The sequence below is a fragment of the Anopheles marshallii genome, chromosome 2, assembly GCF_943734725.1.
Source record: "Anopheles marshallii chromosome 2, idAnoMarsDA_429_01, whole genome shotgun sequence".
Lineage (NCBI taxonomy): Eukaryota > Metazoa > Arthropoda > Insecta > Diptera > Culicidae > Anopheles > Anopheles marshallii.
This window is the reverse complement of record NC_071326.1, coordinates 56,985,118-57,006,050: the sequence shown is the minus strand read 5'-3', so window position 1 is coordinate 57,006,050 and position 20,933 is coordinate 56,985,118. Positions and strand designations below refer to the sequence as shown.

The window sequence follows — 20,933 nt, the reverse complement described above, 5'->3', positions numbered from 1 at the left end:
TTTCATTACGTAATCTTTATAGCGATGAAGTGTTATTGCAGTGTTTGAGTCGAACCTTGCAGTGTTATTGTTATATAGAACTTATATAGTTCCATTACTCACATACGTCGCTGATACGTGGGGCTTTTCTAAAACCGATGAAATTTTCGAAACCGCAGACAGATGCGAAAGAAAGAAGCTCAGAAGAAATGTCCTCGTATGTCTGGAAGGACAATGGAGGAGCCGTTACAATGACGAGATCTACGAGCTATGCGAGGAACATGCTGTTGTACAGTGAATTTCTCGATGACCTCCGGCGGACAGTCATGTCAGGATAATAACACCAAACGACCCCGGCCATAAAGTCCTTTTAGGACGTCCACATAGACAGAGGATGCGTAGAAGGCCCAAATTGAGATGGAGTGATGGCATTGATGCGTCCGCCAGAAAGGCCGGTACAATGGATAACGATGGCGCTCAACCGTGAACGATTTTACACATGCTCCCAAATTTCTTTGGTTGACAGGCTTTTTTAACCGCCCATCGTTTCTGACAAACCATGTGGCCTAGTCTTGCAGCTGGCCAAGACTGCGAAGCGGTTGTAGCGCCTTTAAGTAAAGCCTTTAAGTAAATAAGTAAAGAAAGCTATTGTCAAAGCTACGAAGACTGAAAAAAGTTCTAAATCCGGTGAGACTGGAAATATTTCAAATGGCGAAGAAATTTAAATCATCAATATCAGAACCGAAATACCTACAAACTTAAATAGCTCGTCTCCATAACAGTATGTTGGTGACCATGTCAAGCATACACACATTTTTAACAACGATTAATTTTTGGTGTGGCCTTGCAGTGTATTTGGTAGAGGTACCGATTTCACACAACTGGACCAGTAGAAAAACCCAACCGGACCAATCTCCCGTACGGAGGATTGACAGTCCAGCTGTACATAAAGTCATATAAAACCAAGAATGGCAGGCCTAGACCTCTTGAGGTTGTTGTGCCGCTAAAGAAGAAGAATGTATGATACTTACTAGCGACCTTAACTGCTCGATGTATTGGAAGGTCTAAAGTTACTCGTAGTATGTACTCGGCAGTAAGCGTTATGTTTTGTGATAAAAACATGCAGGGGACAAAAAATTCTCAATATCTGCGTTACGTAATAATTGAATGATCCTTAATGCACAAATGTTTCCTTTGAACAAGTCTTATATTTTGAAGCATCTTGAGGTACGATGAAAATGATGATGAGCTTTCAGAGACTTCCATTCCAAAGGCATTTTTCATTTTTGAGATGATGTTAACTGTGGTAATTCTGCCACGTATGTCCCTTGTGAAACAGTGTTAAATAGCACTGGACTTTGACTGTTTAAAATGGCAGATGTGATACTGCTTGAATTAATCTCTAAATTATAGACAGGAGAAGATGCAAAATTGTTTGTTGAATATACCAATCCCGACTGAAAAACATGTTCTCTGCTCGGTGATTCAAATGCTTCTTCTAGCTTTATGCTTTCTTCCTGGGTTAGGTGTTTCTGCACCATGTTCTTGGCTGGAGCAGTGTTCTCTTTGGCTTTCAGCATATCTCCAACGGTAGGACGATGTGTGAGCTTATGCTTATTGTAGGTTTGTTTGTCGGCATAGTTTCGGCCACAAAATTCACACTGAAATGGCTTTTCTCCCGTATGCGTTCGCATGTGCACCTGCACATGGCGCAAACGTAGAAACCCCTTGTTACATATTGTGCAAAAGTGTTTCTTCTCTCCACTATGAATTAATCGATGTCCGTAATAGGTTGAAGCAGTTTTAAACTTTTTCCCGCAGCTGCGACACTCGTACGGTCTGGAACCGGTATGCGTGTTTTCGTGATCCTCAAAGTCACGCAACTGTGAAATCCGAATTCCACAGTAGCTACATTGATATCGTTTTACGTGCTGCCGTCTATGCGAATGGTACTGGATAGATGTTCCGAATCTCTTGTCGCACTCTTTGCAGTGAAACTCTTTCGATAATCGAGTTACTATGGGCAATTTTCTCTGTCCAGAGCAATGTAAAATCGCGTGCTTTTTAAGTCCTACATGACTACTAAACCGCTTACCACATATTTCACAAATGAATGGTCGTTCCTCGTTGTGGCACCTACGGACATGTTCAGTAAGATTCGATTTTCTGTTGAAGGAAACGTCACAAAAAACGCATTTGTTAGGCTTCTCTCCCGTATGTGTTCTCATGTGCAATTTTAATTCGTACGTAGAGGACAAAGTTCGTAGGCATACATTACACCTAAAAGAATCGGGATATTCGTGATGCTTGCGATGATACTGTAAGCTGCGTCTTGAAGGTAATTCTTTTTGGCACACATCGCACCTGAATGTTGCACTGTGCTTACTGTGTTTTGAATCTTCGTGTAATCTACGCGAACCATACGTTATAAAGCGTTTATCGCAGATGCGACATTTTAGTGGTTTTTGGTGCATTAAGTGATGCCTATTTAGCGAAGATAGTGTTCTAACAACTACTTCTTCGTGGATACAGTTGATACAATGGTATGGCAACAGGGTTAGATGGGTAAGCAAGTGGTATTCCAGTTCCTCCGCTGTATTATGTTCCGTATTACAAATAAAGCATTTGTTTCTCACAGCCTGTAAGTTGTACACCGCTTTTAATGCAGATTTACGACATGCAAGGTTTTGACTACCAGGCGCTATGGGTTCTGTATCTAGCTGGTCGATCTCGTTGTAGTGTGTGTTTACTTCAGGAGATGGTTTCTCTATTTTTAATTCTATAGTAGTTTCAACACGTGTTTCCTCTTCATGCTCCGTTTCTTCCAAATGTTCTTCGAGGAACACGGTTTCGTAATTTTCAGCTTTTAAACACTCTTCAGTAATTGTCGTATTCAAATCATTGAAGCAAGGAGTAGTAATGCAGCCAATTATGCTATTGAGTTGTGACCAAGTTATGAGCTTATTTTCGGTTCCCAACGGCGCAACGGTTTGTTCCTCTTCATTGAAGAAAATCCTCATTGTCAAATTATTGTAAACTTTTATACTGGCATTGATACTGATTGCGTAACGATCGTCGATCTCGTTTATGCTAAATAAATGCACAACGTTGGGCCTGCAAACTATTACCCATTCCTTGTCTTGCACTTTCTCACTTACTTCTGCTTTAAAACTTTCTAAATTTTCAATACAATCATCCGTTGGTACTTCAACGTTTAGTTTTGAATTTGGGCACAAGGCGTTGCGTATTTCACTAACATCGTCTCGTTGATTTTCGTTCACCAAAATTTCTTCACTTTTATAACATTGACTGTGTATTTTAGTCTCGGATTCAACCACCAATTGTGCTTTGGGAAACAAGCTAGGTACCGCACCTGGTTTTAACCTGGCCGGTTTATTGGACCGCTCAATGTCTTCAGGTTCAAAATGATTGATGCAAATACTAGAACGTTTAGAAGGAATCCAGCCGGGTCGATTGATTGCTTTCTTCCAACAGTCCAAGAGATATGGATCTGCGGGAAACTTGAAGGTACTAATCGATGGAAGGCCACGTTTGATGACTGTATCGTAATTTGAACAACAGTTTGGCACACAACACTTTCTACCCATATTTACAGACTGCGAAAAGAAAACTTAAAACGCGACTGATAATTGAAGAAACGGGAAAAATAGTTCTGAGTTTGTTTACGTTGTTTGTTTGCAACCACAAATGATTTGACATTTCCCTTAACGGGGTACATCTCGCCCAGTCGAACTCGATGTTCGAATTGTTTTCCTCAATGTAAAAAGGGTGTGGGGTTCAAGAAGGCAGGTAATATTTCAAATAGATTTGAACAAGAAACAAATAATAACCAACAAAGTAATTTAAAGAAAAAATAAAAAATATCCACAAATGCTGTTTTCAAAAATGCAGACAGCTATCGAAGTACTCGATCGTACGCTGTATTCATGCGGCAAATGCAAAATGCCGACTGCATATTATTTGACATTTCTTCTGGGTTCGGCAAACACCAACTTTTGCGGTTTATGAAAATTATTCCTTTTTCATGTCCAAAAGTAAACCGAAAGATCCGTGCAAAGCAGCAGCTTGTAAAATTCAGACCTGTTTGAGAGGTGAGTTTGGAAGGCTTTGGGATTTCGCACGGACCACAATAATTATATTTACGCTTACGTAATTCACATCTTTTCTAAATTAGAACACAGCTACGACGAGGTGAAGTGCTACGATGTCATCGAAGACATGCGGCAATGCTGTCTGAAGTGGCATAAAGTATCACTGTGCTGTTCCGGCATCCAACTTGATCGTGATTACAAAGCCGAAAAGGAAACCATTCTTCGAGAAAGAGAAACAGCCCGCAAGAGCAATGCACACTGATCCGAGACGACCACTGCGAGTTCCGAAACGTAATTGGTTTCAACGTAATCCGCGACTGTACAGCAATCTCATAACCGCCACCGCCCTACTCATATTCTTTTCGAAACCTCTGTACGACGCGTTTATTGCCGAACCGGAACCCAGTGCATTGCCGCCTCGCGAGATCCGTTCGTTGCGTATCGGGCCGAAGTAAAGTGGTTGCATATCGTCGGGACGTTTGGTATTTGTGCGGTGTTTTGCGATGGAATCTGTGAAAAGAGCCAACCAGCGGCTTCGCAGTTATCCGCTGATGATGGCAAAGTGCTCAGTTGCTGCAGCGGCTTACGCTACGTGCGTAACAATCGATCTTAACGTAGCGCATCGGTCTTGCGATAAAGAGTTTGACAACTTCAAAGAGTGCATGCGGAAAGCCGCTATCGAAATGAAAACAAAACTGTAGAGAGGTGACTCCAAAGCTAACAAACGTAGAACGAGTTTAGATAACGAACACGGCATGCACTAAACCAAAAAGATAGTTTCATATAAAAACGAACCAGAAACGATAAACAGTGTACAAAATGTCATTCAAGAAGCATCTCATCATCAGTACGTTGATTCGTGTTTTCCTCATATATTATGGCGAAGTGCAGGATAGTTTGTCGGACGTGCAATACACAGACGTGGATTATCGCGTGGTCACCGATGGCGCTAATCACGTGCTAGCCTTAGGATCTCCGTTCAAAAGACATACCTATAGGTACACTCCCTTGTTGGCCTATCTGGTACTACCGAACTTACTGATACATCCGAGCTTTGGCAAGTTCATATTTTCGCTGTTCGACATCCTTATAGGCGTGCTCATCAAATGGATATTGCTGAATTGCTATCGTAGCAATAAAATATCAATCGAAACCAAGCTACTCAAACTGGAAACGCTAAACAATCGAAACAAATATTTGATCAAGCGCAAAAATGAAATTCTAAACAGTAACAATGAAGCGCTGCCTCCAAAGTACATCCGGATGGCAGAACTCAGTGCCTACTGCTGGCTATACAACCCGCTCACCATGATCATAGCAACACGCGGCAATGGTGACTGTGTTTCATGTTCGCTCGTCCTTCTATCCATCTACTTTCTGCTAAAGAACGAGCAAACTAGCATGCAGCATTTTATCGCCGGGTTGTTTCTTGGCCTATCGATTCATTTTCGGCTATATCCCATCGGGTTCTGTCTGGCGTTCTATCTCGCCACGCAAAATCGAACGCTAGAGAAATGGCCCGATGTCGTACGCAACATTTTACAACCAAATGCGAAGCAAATTGCCCTCGTGTTGGGCACCGTTGTAGCGTTCGGTTCCTCCACGGCGTTATTTTACTGGTTGTACGGTTATCAATTCCTATACGAATCTATGCTCTACCATCTAGTACGAAAAGACACGAGACACAACTTCTCGCTCTACTTCTATCTGCAATATCTGAGTTCCACGTTCGATGTAACAATCCTCGAAAAGGTTCTTACCTTTTTGCCGCAGCTCATACTCATTCTGATGCTCACCGTGCGGTATGGACAACACAGACAAACGCTAGCGTTTGGACTTTTTGCGATCGCGTTCGTAATGGTCACGTACAATCCGGTCGTCACATCGCAGTACTTCGTCTGGTTCCTGTCGCTATTGCCGTTGTGCGTGAAAAATTTTCGAAACATCGGTATTCGGAAAGCTGTTTTCATCCCAGTAATGTGGTTCATCTCGCAGGGCGGCTGGCTGTTGCCAGCCTATTTGCTGGAGTTCAAAGGCTGGAACACGTTCGAATACATCTGGATACAAAGTATTGTTTTCTTCTTTTCCAACGTGCTGATTTTGCAGATGCTTATTAGCAACTATGACATTGCTTATAATTATAAAATTGATTAATCTTGTACGTTCATCAGTCATGTAAATAAAATCTGGTATTAATATTCAGTTATTTAATATTCAATGTTTTACTATTATTGGACTTTGTATGACTATAGGGTCAAGGTTTTCCCTTTTTTGATTAAAAAAAACGGTCCAAATAGCGGTTCTGTATGATACAAGCATACGTATCTCGATATGATTGTGATTGTTCGCGGATTTCCCTAATGGTCCCTGCAACATAATTCTAATACCTACATCGAATGGACACTCATTTAGATCTACTGTTAAAAATTGACTAGCACACAAAACGCACTCGTATAAAATCGAAACTCATCGCATAACGCTTGTTAGCGATATAAACTAAGCTGCTCTTTTAGATCTTCCTCGTTAAGATTAGAACAGTCAGCCTGCTTTTTCAAAAGCTCAAATATTGCAGCTAACTGGGCCCGTTCAATTCTGAAACAAATGAAAATGAATGAGGTAATATACTTTGGAATTACGCTAAATCTTCGCATCAGCCTACTCCTTTTCCGCCTGGCGTTGTTCATCGGTTAGTGACTTTTCAATCGATTTCAGTTTCGCTGATTTCAACTGGCCTAACGACTCGATGTGCAGCTGAAGGTTGATTTCATTTTCCCGCTGCTGCTCTTGCTCGCTATCATTGCTGTGGTCTTCAGTCGAATCATCCGACCGGTCGGACAGATCATTCTATTAATGGGTATACACAATAATTAGTTACATTAAAAGTTCATATGCACAAGTGAAAAAACAAAACCCGCTTACCGTGTTTTGAGTAGATGTTTTGATATGAGCGGTTTTATCATGCGAACCGCTGCTATTCTGCTGCTGTTCGTTTCGTTCATCGTGATCCAATGTAGCGGTACATCCCGTGAATCCAAGATATCCCGTCAACAGCACAACACATAGCGATATTACCATGCTGAAGATATAAAATGGTGAAAGATTTCTTGCGTAAATAAGCAAATTTTCTACGTAATTCATATTTCTGTTTTTCGCCCGCTTCGGTTTCGGTGCACTACAAAACCACAAAAACAATTGTGTCCCAACGTCTGACGTTTCGTGCGCACAATGAAATTCTTACGAATATTTCGGTCCAAAATGGTTTCAACAAAGAAATAAAATATGTGCATGCCAACGTCGTGCAGGAACAACTGCTAACATATTTTTAAAAAATTCGTACGCTTAAAACAGGAACGTATAATGCTGTTGTTGCGTTTAAGACAAACATATTTTGAAAATGAGTAACTGACATTGAAGAGCATTTGATTCAAAAGTGTTTTGGCTTAGTTCTTGAGGTATATTTCACCCCACTGTTCATAGTTCGGATTTCATAATACATTCAATAAAAGCATTGAACAATTAATGAGCTATTGATTTAGCTTTACTTAACCCTTCCTATGGTAATAATAAAATTACGACTACAGCTTACTAAAACTCGCATTAAGCGCCTCTACCATGATGGCTATTTATGAACTCCGTTGGATCGCTTGTGATCGTAAGCGTAACCTTACTTCAATCGATCCATTCACTTATGGGGATGTTTCGTTCGTAACCGCCGGAAGGCGAACGGGGTCGCAGTCTGCAAATACCGAGCTGCAGGATTTGTTTTTAAACTCGTAATCAATTTTAAGCTGTTTCTCTTCGCCGAAACACGGATCGTAAAAACCGGGTAATTCGCTCTAAAAATACATAATCAAACACATTATTTGCCTACTTAATCCCAGCTTGCTGAAAAATTGTCACACTCACCTTGCTAGACGAATACAAAGTCAATTGGGAATCCTTCACCATACATTGTAGAGGAATCCGAACGTCAATAACGAACGGGTTCTGCTGAACGAAACCCATATCGTCCGCCTCTTCCAGAGAGACATTTTCCACATCCGAAAATTTACCATACAAGGCCGACACGATAATGAGACCTTCGCATTTAAGCTCATCTTTACGAATGCGCTCGAACAATGCGCCCATCAATGCAATTGCCGATTCTGCCTCTCTACGCTTTTCCGCCATTCGTGCACCATTGGTTTCTTTCACCTTTTCGATGTTTTTCCGCTTTGTAGCCTCATTCATAGGGTCAAACAGCATTTTCTTCAGCACAAAGTATGTTAGCAGTGGCGTTACGGTTGCGTAAAATATAGCAGCCGGAATGATTTCATCGCTTAGGTGAATCGGAAACAAGTACGTTTGTGTAGAACGAATAATTCTGTAAGTAAAATTTACGAATAATGATCTTTAAGTATACCACAAACGCCTTAGGTAACAGTATAGGAATGTTTCATACTTAATTTTTAACATTACGCCAGACGGTACACCGACACAAACCGTCGCTGATACAGAGCTGTATTTCGAAACCTTCTTTTCTGCTCCACATTCAGACAAGAAGCCAAACGTACCACCTCTGAAAACATTAAACAAGCATTGCTGTATTATTCTCATCAATCCTTACCAACTCCCGATTCGCACTGGACGCACTTCAATGCTACTCGAAGTTTTAGGCCTTGTTCCAAAAGCTTTCGCGTGTAAGCTGCAGCTACGTAGCAATGAGGAATACCAAGTGTAATAGTAAGATTGCAATGGTACTTTTCCGTGTTCCTTTCCACAACGGTTGACATGGAATTCTGCAGTCCAGCATTGTACGTTAGATAGCCTACGGTGTGCTTGTCAAGCTGTATTGCTGAAGCTAGAACGAATGTTTTGAAGTCCGTTTAATGCATTAATCGCCCACATTACAACTCTATTAAGCGTACTTCCTGTCAATCCTGGTATGATTGCATTCGGCCGAAAATGGAAAGTTGTTCCTCCAGTCAAGAAAATCCTATTCGTAAGATTACGTGAACCTTTGGCTCCCAGCACGGGGCCATTTCCAGCTCCACAGTCAACTTCGAACCATCCCTTGTTGATCAATCTCTTTCCGGAGAGGAGGAAATTGCCACTGCCTACACCATTCTGCAAGTGGAGACTTCCGGATAGCGTTGCTATTTCCGTTCGCGACAACGGAGCCTCAATCGACTGTGACATACTCATGCCTGACACCTCAATTGATGGTAGCAAACCGCTATCATAATATTCGTCATCGTAGCGACTGAAGAAGTCTGTCGCATTGATGTGCACCGAAATGTTTCCACGCGGATTGGTTTTCTGCTGCAAGCGGCGCTCTTCCCGCTCTTGAGCCAGACGCTCATACTCTTCCCGGATTTCATTTGGCGTTTTAGTACGATGCACTATTTCCCAACCTTCTGTCTCCAGCCCTTTTACACCCAGCGAATCGTAAATAGCGCGCTGATGGGGATCAGACAATACTTCGTAAGCTTTTTTCGTGCGATTAAACATAAGTTCTGCTTTCTGCTTATTTTCGCCATTTCCATGCTTGTCGGGATGGAAAATTCGACTCAAGTTCCGGTACGCTTTGCTGATTTCCTCTTGGGTAGCCTAAAAGCAAACCAACGTGAAATTGCCGGGTAGGTGAGTTTGTTGATGTAATCAGATGCTCGCATGACGAAACCATGCACGTTTTCAATCTTTCTAACGATTACAAATAAAAGATGAACTTACACTTCGGGGTAAATTTAAGGTAGCATAATAATCTACCTCGACGTAATCTAGTTCTTCGTTATCATCCATTACGAACGGAAAGAATTAAAAGCACTGGAAAATTCACTGGTAAACAATCGGAGCGCCTATTTTTTATGAAAGAAAACAGCTGCTTACACCGATTCTTAACGCACCTTCGTCGATGCTACGGTCATGTAAAGTGATATAACAAAGTATTTCATTCCTGTATTTTTATGTAAATGATCTTGATGATTAATTTTAATATTTGAAACATAAACAATATTATGCTCACTAACCAAAATACCAACTAATTTACAAAAGCATTCATTCTCAATTTCGATTTCAATCCAACTTTTAAGCAACGGAGGTGTAAACACCACGGATCATCCGAACGGATTGGAAGATTTTGCACATATTTTGAATTTTAATTTGGTTGTTGTTCAAAGTTCGAAGTTAACGTACATTCAGAAGCTGTCCCGCCAAAATCGTTGATTTATGGATGCACACAAAATTTCGCTTGAACTTCAATCCCGCCTTTAACTTCAGCCACAATTTGCACACTTGAAGGGGTCAGACTGAGGACTAAACAATGAACATGAAGACAAGATCTGTTCGATCGATTTTATTCTCAAAACAAATTAAACCAATTAAACCCCCGAAACTATTGCTAACATTTAGAACATATTAAACTGGCAATAAGAGTTGTAATAGCATTTTATAAACGTTCATCTGTTAATTTCATTTAAATTTATTTCATAAGTTTTATTTTTGTTGTGTTGTGCACATCTGAAGCCGAGCGGAGGGAACTCACCGATAACCCGCCGTCATCGGTAAATGAGTGGCCCCGATTTTTCGATCATTCGGATGGCCTCGAGGAGGCACTCGATCGTACCGCTCGCATATGACGAACGCATTTTAATCTGTGTTGTGATATATTCGTACCTGTGTATTCTATTAGTGATAAAATCAGCAAACGATCAAGAATAATCGCGATTACTTATTCATAACAAGATAAAACTGCTTAGCAATTAAAATTAGGAGCGAAAGTCATTTCGTTGCACTCATGGTTCAGAGCCATCGACTATCAATCTTTTCTTTTGTAAATCCATCAACAAGGAAACATCAACCCCATCATTCAAACCACCCATGAAATGGACATCAATCGTTATACAATAATGGATTAATGAATAGAATGGATAAATATGTAAAAAATTGAAGACGACTCTAGACGACATTGCTCATAGAATATTGCTTCACACAGCAGGCACGTAGACTCGAGCTGAAATAGATGAGAGCCGTTAGATATGCACGAAAAAGCAGGTGGCAGAATACGTTTCTTTGTTTTAGATTGTCGGAGGAGAGTATCTTCATAGAGAACCCATATCCTTAAGCCAAGGACGCCTGCTCGTATGTAGGAGGCACCTAACCCAGGGCACTGCCCAATTCGCCGAAGCGCCTAAGGACTAACAACTCCTTAAGCCTCAGAACCTATGCCGGATGGTCCGTTAAGACATATACGTCAGCAATAGGCCTTCTGGGTATATTTGTCCTTACGAAAAGCTAACAAAAACCCTCACGGCGCCGCGCGATGAGCATTAGTTAGATGTCAGGCGTTCGAGATGATCACGACATCAGCAAGAACAGCTACGCATGACAACTGTCAGTGCATCAGTCCACTCCCCTCGCGTTTGGTAAGGTTAGATCCACGTTTAAACTAGAGGTTGAAGATTGTTAAGCCTCCCCAACTCAAATATCACCTTTCAGCATACCTACCACACGAGTCTATTACTGCAGTGGCGGGATTGCGCACATGGTGTTTCCCTGCAGCAGGTGCATACCACGGTGTCTATGAACCGAGAACTGCCCACATGGGGCTGAAAACGGCCTTTAGCGTTCAGCTAACATAGTCACCGATTTGTACACTTGCCACAGAATACACCAGCCAACAACCACTGTTGACTTCTAGACGTTGCCCATCCGAGATGTGACAAACGTCAGCATTCGACCTTTGCTTTGCGCTCCAACTACTGTGTGATGCTAACTATGATAACTTTAATCAACAACTGTATACGGATGTGGAGGATCGGGCGAGTTCCGCCGTGTCGCAGGACCTGTCTCCATACAGTGTTAGGCCATTCGTCTCACCGTAGTTAGCTTAAGTCATTGATACCGATGACAGCGTTCAAAAGTATCACAACAGCAATTTTTACACGTTCGCCTCATGGAAATCAAGGTCATTGCTGTATGTGCGAGACCCCGGATAACTAGTCCATAAAGAGTACTCACTGGCTCGTATGCTGGAGATACGGCGCATTGGCACACAGACGGGACGCGCTTATCCCCAATGATGCATCGGCATCTAGTGGTAAAGGAGGTGCTGCTTAGTCACAAGCGTTCGAAACAACAAGACACAAGAAATCCATGTTTCGGCTCCCGGCAGGAGCCATGATATGGCCAACATAAAGGAACTGAGCTAGGAACCTTTATGTTTTGGCCCCCTTCCTATGGGGCACCACGGATTTTAGGCTTGGCCAGTAGGTGACATTGGTGAGATCACTTTCCAGCTCCTATACATCTCACGACCCCTTTGCAGACACAACGGATTTTGGGCTTGACCTTCCGGTGTCGAAAGCTCAAGACACTGGGTTAGTGAGGTCCAGTGTGTCCGTATCCAGCAGCGCCACGAGGAGGCTTGAGATAGGACTTTGCCGGTGACAACTCGAGTTAGGTATCAGATCGTACGAGCAAATCACCGAGGGAGATTTGGCAAACCTCCCTGCCGGCAGAATACGTTTAACCGTAGCCATGTGGTTGACTGTTCCATGCAAAGATCGTGACGTGATTTGAGCACCTGATAAATAAATAAGTAAAAAAGTTAACCTACCTCCGTACGATTTCCTGAGAGGGGGACATTTCCTTCCCTCACCATTAGGATGCACCTTATCCCGGGTGAACTCGGTAGAAATGGCTGCGTCTTTTTTGGGTATCTCTATCCTATCCTCCTTTTGATTTCAGCGGGCTTTGATTTCGACTAGTTCCGACATTCGGACGGGCCATCTGCAGCATCCTTTGGTTGGAGCTTAAGTTGTCTCCCGTTCTTTCTCCTCGTGTATTTGGTGAAGATGATACCTAACCTGACGAGCTATCAAGTCAACCACTTTAGGAGGCCTTGGCCTCGTGGTCGTCTTTGAGAGTTGGTGTCCCAGATAAATTGCCTAATGGTTCGACAGAAGTCTAGACATCATACGAATGAACGCACGACCTACCGGAAGCCTGTGAAACCAGGGACGCAGGGATACCTGTGGTGAGATTGAGAACAAGAACCTCCCGATTTCAACATCAACCCACATGCTCTGCCAGCGTACCATGCAAAGCTGATGTGGGGTGCGAAGACCTCTCAATAAAGCTGCCCTCATCGACCTCTCAAGAAAGTTACCCTCAGAGGCACCTCGTTTGGCCAAGAGATCTGCCTTTTCATTCCCGGGAATACCGCAATATTATTACCGCAGCGATATTCGAAACGCTTTGTTAAACAGAGAGCTTACAATATACAACATTTTGCTGATTAAGTAATCGGAGCTCTTTATATCGGAGGCTCTTTATAGCCTCTATGAATTACAGTGCTTCGATAGCGATAAGGCTGTCTGTGAATATAAAATACTGCTTCGGAGGACTAGCACTTATAAGTACCAGCGCATAAAAGATAGCAGCAAGCTCAGCTACATAGATTGAGCATGGCTGTCTAAGCTTGTGGCAAGCTTCGGTGCATGTGTTAAATACACCAAAGCCCATGCCCACCTTTGAAGAGGATCCGTCGGTATAGAACTGATTATTACTGGGTTGGCCATACATGTCCATAAAAATGCTGGAAATTGTCCTCCAGCGAAAGCGAAGAAGTGAGTTGAGGATGCCTGACTCATGGCAGTATCCAGAACACGCAAGTCAACTTCCCATTTGGCACGGCGCGTAGAGGAAAATAGTGCGGTTATTGCGTGAACTTAACAGAGTTAAGCCTGTTAAAGTTTATGTGCTATTGGGGATGAAGTAATGCAGTCGTTAACTGAAAATGGGTTGGTGACTTTATGGGTGGATAACATATAACAAACACTACAGTGTAAGAGCAATTAAAAGGTAAAAGATCGCAAAGTATTAAGTATAGACAATGTAACGATTTCAAAGACAAGAGAATGTTATTCTACTCAAATAAAATCCTTTTTCCTCATAATTTGTACCTTTTCCTTATACCCTAACGCTTAAGTAACACTCTTACATCCAAATACTCCAACCCAAAAAAAAAACATCTTGTTCTTTATCTTGCTATTAATGCATTAGATTTATTCGAAGCATAATTTTGGGCAAAATAAATAATCAATAAGAGTTCTAAAGCAAACTGACATTGACCCAGAACATAATGTAAAAAATGTACAGCAATAAACCATATTAACTCTGAAACAGGTTCCATCAAATTGTCTGTTTTATTTTCGCTTGTCAGTTTTTGTTTCGTTGTAATAAGGTTAATGTATATAATTCGCTGTGAATTAGAAACTTCTTTCAAATGCTTGTTTTTCGAATGCAACGTCGTTTAAAAAGTAAAAAAAACCTGATGTTTGTTTAAAAGATAACATGCCTTCAGGCAGTGCACTACCAGGTTACCCGACGGTCGAAAACGCTCACAACCTGTTTATTATCTGTTTGTTCAGTTGACAAATTTGTACGGCAGCGCTACGAAAGTTACGCGATTCGATGTTCGGTTGCAGCTATAAAACCAAACAAGTTGAAGCATTTTGCACCAGTGTCTCTGTGAACCATAGTGAAAACTATTCAAACATGGAAAGTAAATGGTTTCGTTTTACAATCGGTAGGCTTGCAGTTGTTTTGTTGCCTAGATTATTGTAACGCAAAGGAATGTATACATGCAGCGATGATTTGGTTTTCAATTTTAGTTACACTTTTGCTGTTCCAACTGAGTGCTGGTGAAGACAATGAATGCACCGTCGCTTGTCCACACATACTCGACCCGGTTTGTGCAACCGATGGACGGAAATTTCGGTACTTTTCCAACAGATGCCTGCTAGAGGGTCACAATAAGTGTGAGCCAAATAACAGTAAGCAACCGTAGCTATATACTATACGGATAAGAGTTCATGATCATTAATTAATTTCTTTTCTCGTCCTCAAAAGGATTCAGGGAAGTCGACGAGAGCAACTGTGATGATAATGATTGGCAAAAATAATCGGCTAATAATCCTACGCAAACCTTCATCTATTTTTGCTACGCACAAACGCAAGCGAATGCTGACTTTCTTTAGTATTTTTCATCTACTCTGAAATGATTTTTCTTGAAAGAATAAAAAAAAGTTACTCCCATACGTTGCGTATTGGATGGTTTTGCTTTCAGGTCACTTTTTCATCGAGAAACAAATGACTACACTTTTGGTTGGTGTTTTGAGGCATTTAGGTTTTACCATTCTTTTCTGCAGATGATGGTATTACTCGTATGTTTTAGGGTCAAACCAAGCCTACGCATAAATCAACAACTTCAACACCATCTCGAACCTTTCCGGAACGCTTTTGATTTGAGAAGGATATACCACCGTGATTGATGCGCTGCTCCTCTCGGTAATATCTTCTCATTAATTTATTTTTTTGTTTTTCATTCCAATTCATACGAAAAGCGACGAGAGAAATTTAACGTCGAGTTATGCCAGATTGAGATAATTACAGTAAAAGCTTTTGAAAATTACCTGAAAAGAAAAAAATACAGTAGAAAGGAGGCACTCATAGGCACATGCGTTAATTTGGAGTAGTATCAAGGTAGAACCGTTCGTATATTGCGAATGCTCACTTGAACACTTCAGTAACTATGCATTATGTAAATCTAATTATTCATATCTCACCTGACTTAATGATGCGAGTGTATTTGTATCAAATGTTTACTGTGAGACGAAAAGATCTACGACATTCTGGTGTACGCTTTCGCCAAAGGGCAAAAAATAACACGGCACGTGGTACAAAATAAATTCACTTCAATCAAGTAAAACATACGCCGATAAATTATCTCAAATGCTGCCACAAATCTCTATAACGGTGGCGGACTTAAAGATCATGGGGCTTAACCCACCTGGGACTGTAGTTGGCGTCCTCGCGCTCGTAAAATAACACGTTATACCCCGCAGTCAACACCTGTATCGTGATCTAACGCAGGGTACATTTTACGATTATCTTTTAGCTTGGTAGCAACGGGAAGTACCCTTACAAGCTGCACGTATTTCCACTTAAACCTTTCCCATCGGGCATGTGAAGCGGGATGGGATTGGGAATCTTTACCGGTTGACTCGATTTAGCAGCCATTTTTTAAAGCAAGCTTTTTTATTAATTTGATAAATCAAAATACTAGCATTTAGTTTATTTGTCTTTTGTGGCTCTTCTTGTTTGTATGGCATGTTGTATAACAGTACCAGTATTTAGCGAATAAGTAATCGGTTGTATAACAGTACCAGCATTTAGCGAATAAGTAATAAAAAAGCTGTAGATGCACTAAAATAACAAAGCAAAAACTAAATTGCTGGTGGCACCCCTAACGGCCCTGCTAACAAATCCAAACTTTCGCGGGGGTAACGTTCATAAAGGTAACACCTTTAAGATTCGGATAATAACAATATTCCGGATAATAATATTCTTGGTGATTTACACAACTCTTACGATAATTCCCGAAGTGTCATCCTCACGTCTACTTGGAGTAATACTGTATCATCGATCCATCATCCACGAAATCCCAAACAACTCGTAACGTTGATTAGCTTTAGTGGGCGATGTCATCTTGCCAGGCGTTCTATTTTAACATTTTTTTTACATTTTGTTTCAGTAACTCCTTAAATTCATATAACCCCATTTTTGCTATAAAAAATGGTACGATTATAAACTCAATAAACTCTAGCTCAATCGGCTTGCTATAAGATGTACGGTTAACAATCGTAGATCTAGAAAATTTTAATCTTACTGCGAGAATCTTGGACTAAACATTGTTTAATTGTTTATTAATAATATCGATGGACCGTTAGGCCCCTTCGTTTCCACCATCATCCTCTGTTAATACCGAGCAACTGACGAAGATTTTATTTACTGAGTCTTATATATTTATTGCTATTTTAGTACATCTTACTTATTTACTGATTTATCAGGCGCTACAACCGCTTCACGATCTTGGTCTGCTGCAGGAGTCCTCTAAACTGTTCACGGACTAGCGACGTGGTCTGTGAATCCATAATTCCGATCTAACTCGCAGACGCATCTACGTCATCACTCCTACTCAATTAGAGTCTACTACGCCTCCTGTGTCCATGTAGACGATCTAAAAGGACGACCTATGGGCTGGGTCGTCCGGTTTCATTCTCATTTTTATGTTTCATTCTCGCTAATGGAAGAACGCCGTAGATACACCAATGTTGCGGGTGTGGACAAAGACCCCCATAAGTTATACTGCCAACAAGAAGTGGATACCTTCGCAAAAGTAACATTATGCTTTAGACGTGTACATAATGTCCGGTATTGCTTTACTAGCATTAATATTTCCTGGATATCCACAACAGCTTTTTGATAATAATTGATTGTAACACTTTGCATCAATCAGAAACAAATTTTCTGAGAGGTAATTATTAACAAACAATTCTAAATAAATTTTGATTTAATTAAACACAAAAAAGCTATTTGTTTTGTCCCGCGATAACACGACATAGGATCTACCACAAAACAGTGTTTACCACCTTGGATGAAGTCAAACCTATGCTTCATAAAGACTCACTGCAAAAAAAAGGTACACCTGATGTGTAGGGTGCGTGACGATGAGTCCTTTTTAGGCAGAACGTTGCACGTATGGAGAAATATGTTCTATGGACAGGAAATTGAAAAGTCGAACCTTACCGCACACACTTGAGCTAACTGAAACATGCAAATGGAAGCAGAAATCAAATGCATCCACATTTGCATAGCCTGTGGTGTGGAGTGCTTTCGATTGGTTCTTTGGCTGGGTGGTAAGTAGACCAACGTACCCAAAGTGCACTGAACACTGCATGGTAAGCAGCGGTAGAGGAAGTACGATTTATTATTAAGCTTAACAAGAAAACGACACCAACCACATCGTTTGGGTAACGTTTGCCTACCCACATTATTGCACAAGGTCAGAAATACGGTCATGCTTAAGTTTCGAGAGCAAATCCTTCAGGACTCTTTCGCTGAATTGGTCATGCTTGTAGCTATAAGGACCGGAAGGAAGCAACAGTGGCACTAGTGTCCTGGCCAGCATTTGCCCCATGACAGCCGGACGGAACGAACGGAAACTAGAAGGTAATCCTGTTTCCACAACCGATTTCTCAGTGGAGCAAATATAATGGTCAACATACAATCGACGTCGACTTACTGCTCTCAGCTTACCAATGGCGAATGTCCGTTGCCACATTTTCACACAGTCAAAAGTTAACCTGTGGATAGAATTCCCCACCGTGTGCAGCAGCATTAAATCTAATCCGTAACAATGTGAGAAATGCCTCATTCCAACGTCTGTAGCCATTGTTGTATGATGCTTATATCCTTTGAGCTTAGATCCGCGTAAAGTTGTAAGATTGTTGTCGTAACATCTGAGCACGTAAGATGACAAGATAGATCACGTATTAATTCGAACTATTATTTTGAAATAGTACACTTTTTCCGTACATATAAGTGTTAATTGCACGTGTTAAATACAAATATACACATTTTTTTTTAGCAGTACAACCATAAACCCATAAGTACAAATAAAGCACAATCTTCGCTCAATACTTCGCTGTGATGGAACGCACCTACTAGCCCACACATCTGAAGCGATAAACCGGTGGTGGTGGATGAAATACCTCGCCTATTAAATCAACGCATCTGAGAATGGCAAAATGATAAAATTCATCAGCACCGGGCACAGAATAGCCGGTGGGCAGATGAAACTTTATGTGTAGTTTTGTGGTGTTTTAATTCAATTTAAATAACGAGCTTTTCCAATTCTCCCTGCGGCAAAAATCCGTCTAGTTTAGCTAACGATAGCCTTCCGGTGGTTCATCTGCGCCACGCATGTGCATATGTGTGTAGACAGCCAGAAAAAAGGAAGGTTGACGGAAGCATTGCGGCGAGTAAAAACGGCGGTGAAATTTAAATAAAAGTTTAATTTATTTACTTCCATACCGCTTGGTTTTTAGGCCACGGCAAGCGTTACTGGGTGGTTTGTGGCTCGATATGGTCAGCTAAGCTTTCCATTCTGGTGGGTTTCTGGTTGATTCGCTGTGCGCGGCCATCGCTCCAGATGTGCTCATGTGAATGTGTACGGGCTCATGCACCATGCTGTGAACATGGTAGCATACATATTCCAACCACCCACAACCCAATTTCACTGAAATAGAAGGACTCCCAGCATGGTTTACGTGCCTGTTGTGTAGGTTGAGGCGTCGGTTGGGCACATAACAATGTATTGTGGAAAGTTTATAATGGCTCTAAAAGATACTATCGCACGTTTCTATGCAATACAATTAGTTCATCATTCAGCTTTGTTATTATAGTGATATTAAATCTATGGTCCTTTTTTCAAACGAACGCTTTTGAACGCATTCTTTAAAATAAATGTAAATATAATCACGCATGAAAAGTTTCCAGAGAAACCATTACGATTGAAAAAACCTCACGTCTCTACTCACCATGTAAACTGTAATCCAGTGTAAACTGCAGCCAATTGCCACAAAAATGGTTAATGCGTAGATACATATTGCAACAACATTCAATCCTAACACCGAAGCGTACTAACGCTAGACTCCATACTTATCATCACACCCATAATTGCAACTTGCAATTCCAGTAAACGACGTTGGTTCTGCTTACCAGCAACGGAATCATGGGTAATTTATGACCTACTATCACGGATAAAACACAGAGCCTGATGGTTGATCTTGGTTAGTACCATGGCGTGAACTCTGTTGCTGATGTTCCATTTCGTGCTCAAAAGTTCAGTTCATCCAAGTTCGTTCGCCATTTCAGATGGGGCCAGAGACGGCCAAGTGAAGTTTGCTTCTAACGATAGCGATGAATTTAATTACCAGCCAAATTAACTTCTCTCGAGGCCACATTAATCTAAATAAAGCGTATAAATCTCAGACTCGCATCACAAGAAGACTGTCGCTTTGAGACGCACGCTGTCCTTTTCACTTTCGCTGACCTTGTAGTTGGGGTCGTAGTTGATTGTGAACAGGACGAACCAGCCGTACAATAATTGTAAAGTGAAAAGCAAAGATGAATCAGCGTGTTTCATTTACGTGAAATTAAAAAGGATGTAAAGATGTTTTGTGGTGTAACGATACAATTACTGTTATTTGAAATTTACCATCACTCGTACGCCATGTCATAAGAAGTGAGTTTTGTTTTATTCATCGTCAAACATAAGCAAAGACCGTCCAGTACAACTGAGAGATAAGTGGAAAGGGATCAACATAAAATCATTTAAATGTGCTTTTTTTTACTTGCGTCTGATTTTCCTAACCGAATGTCTCCCAAGTCAGCACAAAGCCTGGGAAGCAAAATGTTTTCTCGTACCTTATCGCAACAAACCGAAGCAAGCAAATCTTCTTGATTCCACGAGATTAAAATGTGAAGGCAATGTCATGTTGTAGCCACCGTTGTACTTCTGGTGTCTACCTTAGTCTACTTATTACAACCCTTGTCAAAGTTATCCGACAGGCGAGGATTGGAAGCGGCGCACGAGTCGTCTGCCGAACAGTTTACCATTGCCCTTCCGGTACAGCTAAGTTTGCCCACTGGACTGGAAAAATATGTTAATTTAATTCTACACATTTTCACTCCTCACTGGCTCGGTACTATTACGGATTGTGATGGCCCTCTTCATTTAAAGCGATATGTTTTGGGAAGCAGTAAAACCGTAAGCGTACAACGGGTTTCGAATATATCTGTACAACAGTGTTATTGATTTTTTTTTAATGTACTTTTGAATCGTATTACGATACGAGTGTACTTAACATGAACTGTTAAGCAATAACTATATTCACAAACCGTGAATAAAAATCTGCACGGCTCGATGTGTTTTAAGATGGTTTTATCCCCAAC

The 20,933-nt window shown here is 41.2% G+C and overlaps 7 protein-coding genes across 7 annotated transcripts; 4 read left to right on the top strand and 3 right to left on the bottom strand.

Annotated features, from left to right (window-relative positions):
- Positions 1-1,259: 1,259 nt before the first annotated feature.
- LOC128718214 (zinc finger protein 235-like) lies at positions 1,260-3,587 on the bottom strand. The gene has a single exon (XM_053811882.1). The coding sequence runs from the start codon at positions 3,585-3,587 to the stop codon at positions 1,260-1,262; it is 2,328 nt and encodes a 775-aa protein (XP_053667857.1).
- Positions 3,588-3,885: 298 nt separating this feature from the next.
- Positions 3,886-4,434, top strand: LOC128718213 (uncharacterized). The gene is given in 3 exon segments (XM_053811881.1): positions 3,886-4,005; positions 4,007-4,091; positions 4,175-4,434. Coding segments are annotated over 3 exon segments (384 nt in total). The 3' UTR covers positions 4,354-4,434.
- A 160-nt stretch (positions 4,435-4,594) lies between these two features.
- LOC128708484 (uncharacterized) lies at positions 4,595-4,792 on the top strand. Its single transcript, XM_053803462.1, has one exon. It carries the CDS (start codon positions 4,595-4,597, stop codon positions 4,790-4,792), a length of 198 nt encoding a protein of 65 aa, XP_053659437.1.
- Positions 4,793-4,910: 118 nt separating this feature from the next.
- LOC128709130 (GPI mannosyltransferase 1) lies at positions 4,911-6,245 on the top strand. The gene has a single exon (XM_053804115.1). The coding sequence runs from the start codon at positions 4,911-4,913 to the stop codon at positions 6,243-6,245; it is 1,335 nt and encodes a 444-aa protein (XP_053660090.1).
- Positions 6,246-6,574: 329 nt separating this feature from the next.
- Positions 6,575-7,229, bottom strand: LOC128708969 (uncharacterized). Its single transcript, XM_053803950.1, has 3 exons — positions 7,011-7,229; positions 6,751-6,935; positions 6,575-6,683 (listed from the first exon to the last, which is right to left on the bottom strand). Exons 1-3 carry the CDS (start codon positions 7,227-7,229, stop codon positions 6,575-6,577), a joined length of 513 nt encoding a protein of 170 aa, XP_053659925.1.
- Positions 7,230-7,777: 548 nt separating this feature from the next.
- LOC128718212 (dnaJ homolog subfamily C member 11) lies at positions 7,778-9,872 on the bottom strand. The gene is made up of 6 exons (XM_053811880.1): positions 9,804-9,872; positions 8,999-9,680; positions 8,724-8,931; positions 8,533-8,649; positions 7,998-8,454; positions 7,778-7,927 (listed from the first exon to the last, which is right to left on the bottom strand). Exons 1-6 carry the CDS (start codon positions 9,870-9,872, stop codon positions 7,778-7,780), a joined length of 1,683 nt encoding a protein of 560 aa, XP_053667855.1.
- Positions 9,873-14,630: 4,758 nt separating this feature from the next.
- Positions 14,631-15,037, top strand: LOC128709242 (uncharacterized). Its single transcript, XM_053804229.1, has 3 exons — positions 14,631-14,661; positions 14,747-14,908; positions 14,985-15,037. The coding sequence occupies exons 1-3, from the start codon at positions 14,631-14,633 to the stop codon at positions 15,035-15,037; spliced, it is 246 nt and encodes an 81-aa protein (XP_053660204.1).
- Positions 15,038-20,933: the final 5,896 nt, after the last annotated feature.

Coding starts and splice junctions, on each gene's coding strand:
- LOC128708484 (XM_053803462.1), top strand. CDS start 4,595: ATGGAATCTGTGAAAAGAGCCAACCAGCGGCTTCGCAGTTATCCGCTG.
- LOC128718212 (XM_053811880.1), bottom strand. CDS start 9,872: ATGGATGATAACGAAGAACTAGATTACGTCGAGGTAGATTATTATGCT. Junction 8,650..8,723: donor AAACTTCGAGTAGCATTGAA/GTGCGTCCAGTG, acceptor TAATGTTTTCAG/AGGTGGTACGTTTGGCTTCT. Junction 8,455..8,532: donor GGCGTAATGTTAAAAATTAA/GTATGAAACATT, acceptor TTTTACTTACAG/AATTATTCGTTCTACACAAA.
- LOC128709242 (XM_053804229.1), top strand. CDS start 14,631: ATGGAAAGTAAATGGTTTCGTTTTACAATCG. Junction 14,662..14,746: donor ATGGTTTCGTTTTACAATCG/GTAGGCTTGCAG, acceptor TTTCAATTTTAG/TTACACTTTTGCTGTTCCAA. Junction 14,909..14,984: donor TAAGTGTGAGCCAAATAACA/GTAAGCAACCGT, acceptor CGTCCTCAAAAG/GATTCAGGGAAGTCGACGAG.
- LOC128708969 (XM_053803950.1), bottom strand. CDS start 7,229: ATGAATTACGTAGAAAATTTGCTTATTTACGCAAGAAATCTTTCACCA. Junction 6,936..7,010: donor AAACATCTACTCAAAACACG/GTAAGCGGGTTT, acceptor ACCCATTAATAG/AATGATCTGTCCGACCGGTC. Junction 6,684..6,750: donor CAACGCCAGGCGGAAAAGGA/GTAGGCTGATGC, acceptor CATTTGTTTCAG/AATTGAACGGGCCCAGTTAG.
- LOC128709130 (XM_053804115.1), top strand. CDS start 4,911: ATGTCATTCAAGAAGCATCTCATCATCAGTACGTTGATTCGTGTTTTC.
- LOC128718214 (XM_053811882.1), bottom strand. CDS start 3,587: ATGGGTAGAAAGTGTTGTGTGCCAAACTGTTGTTCAAATTACGATACA.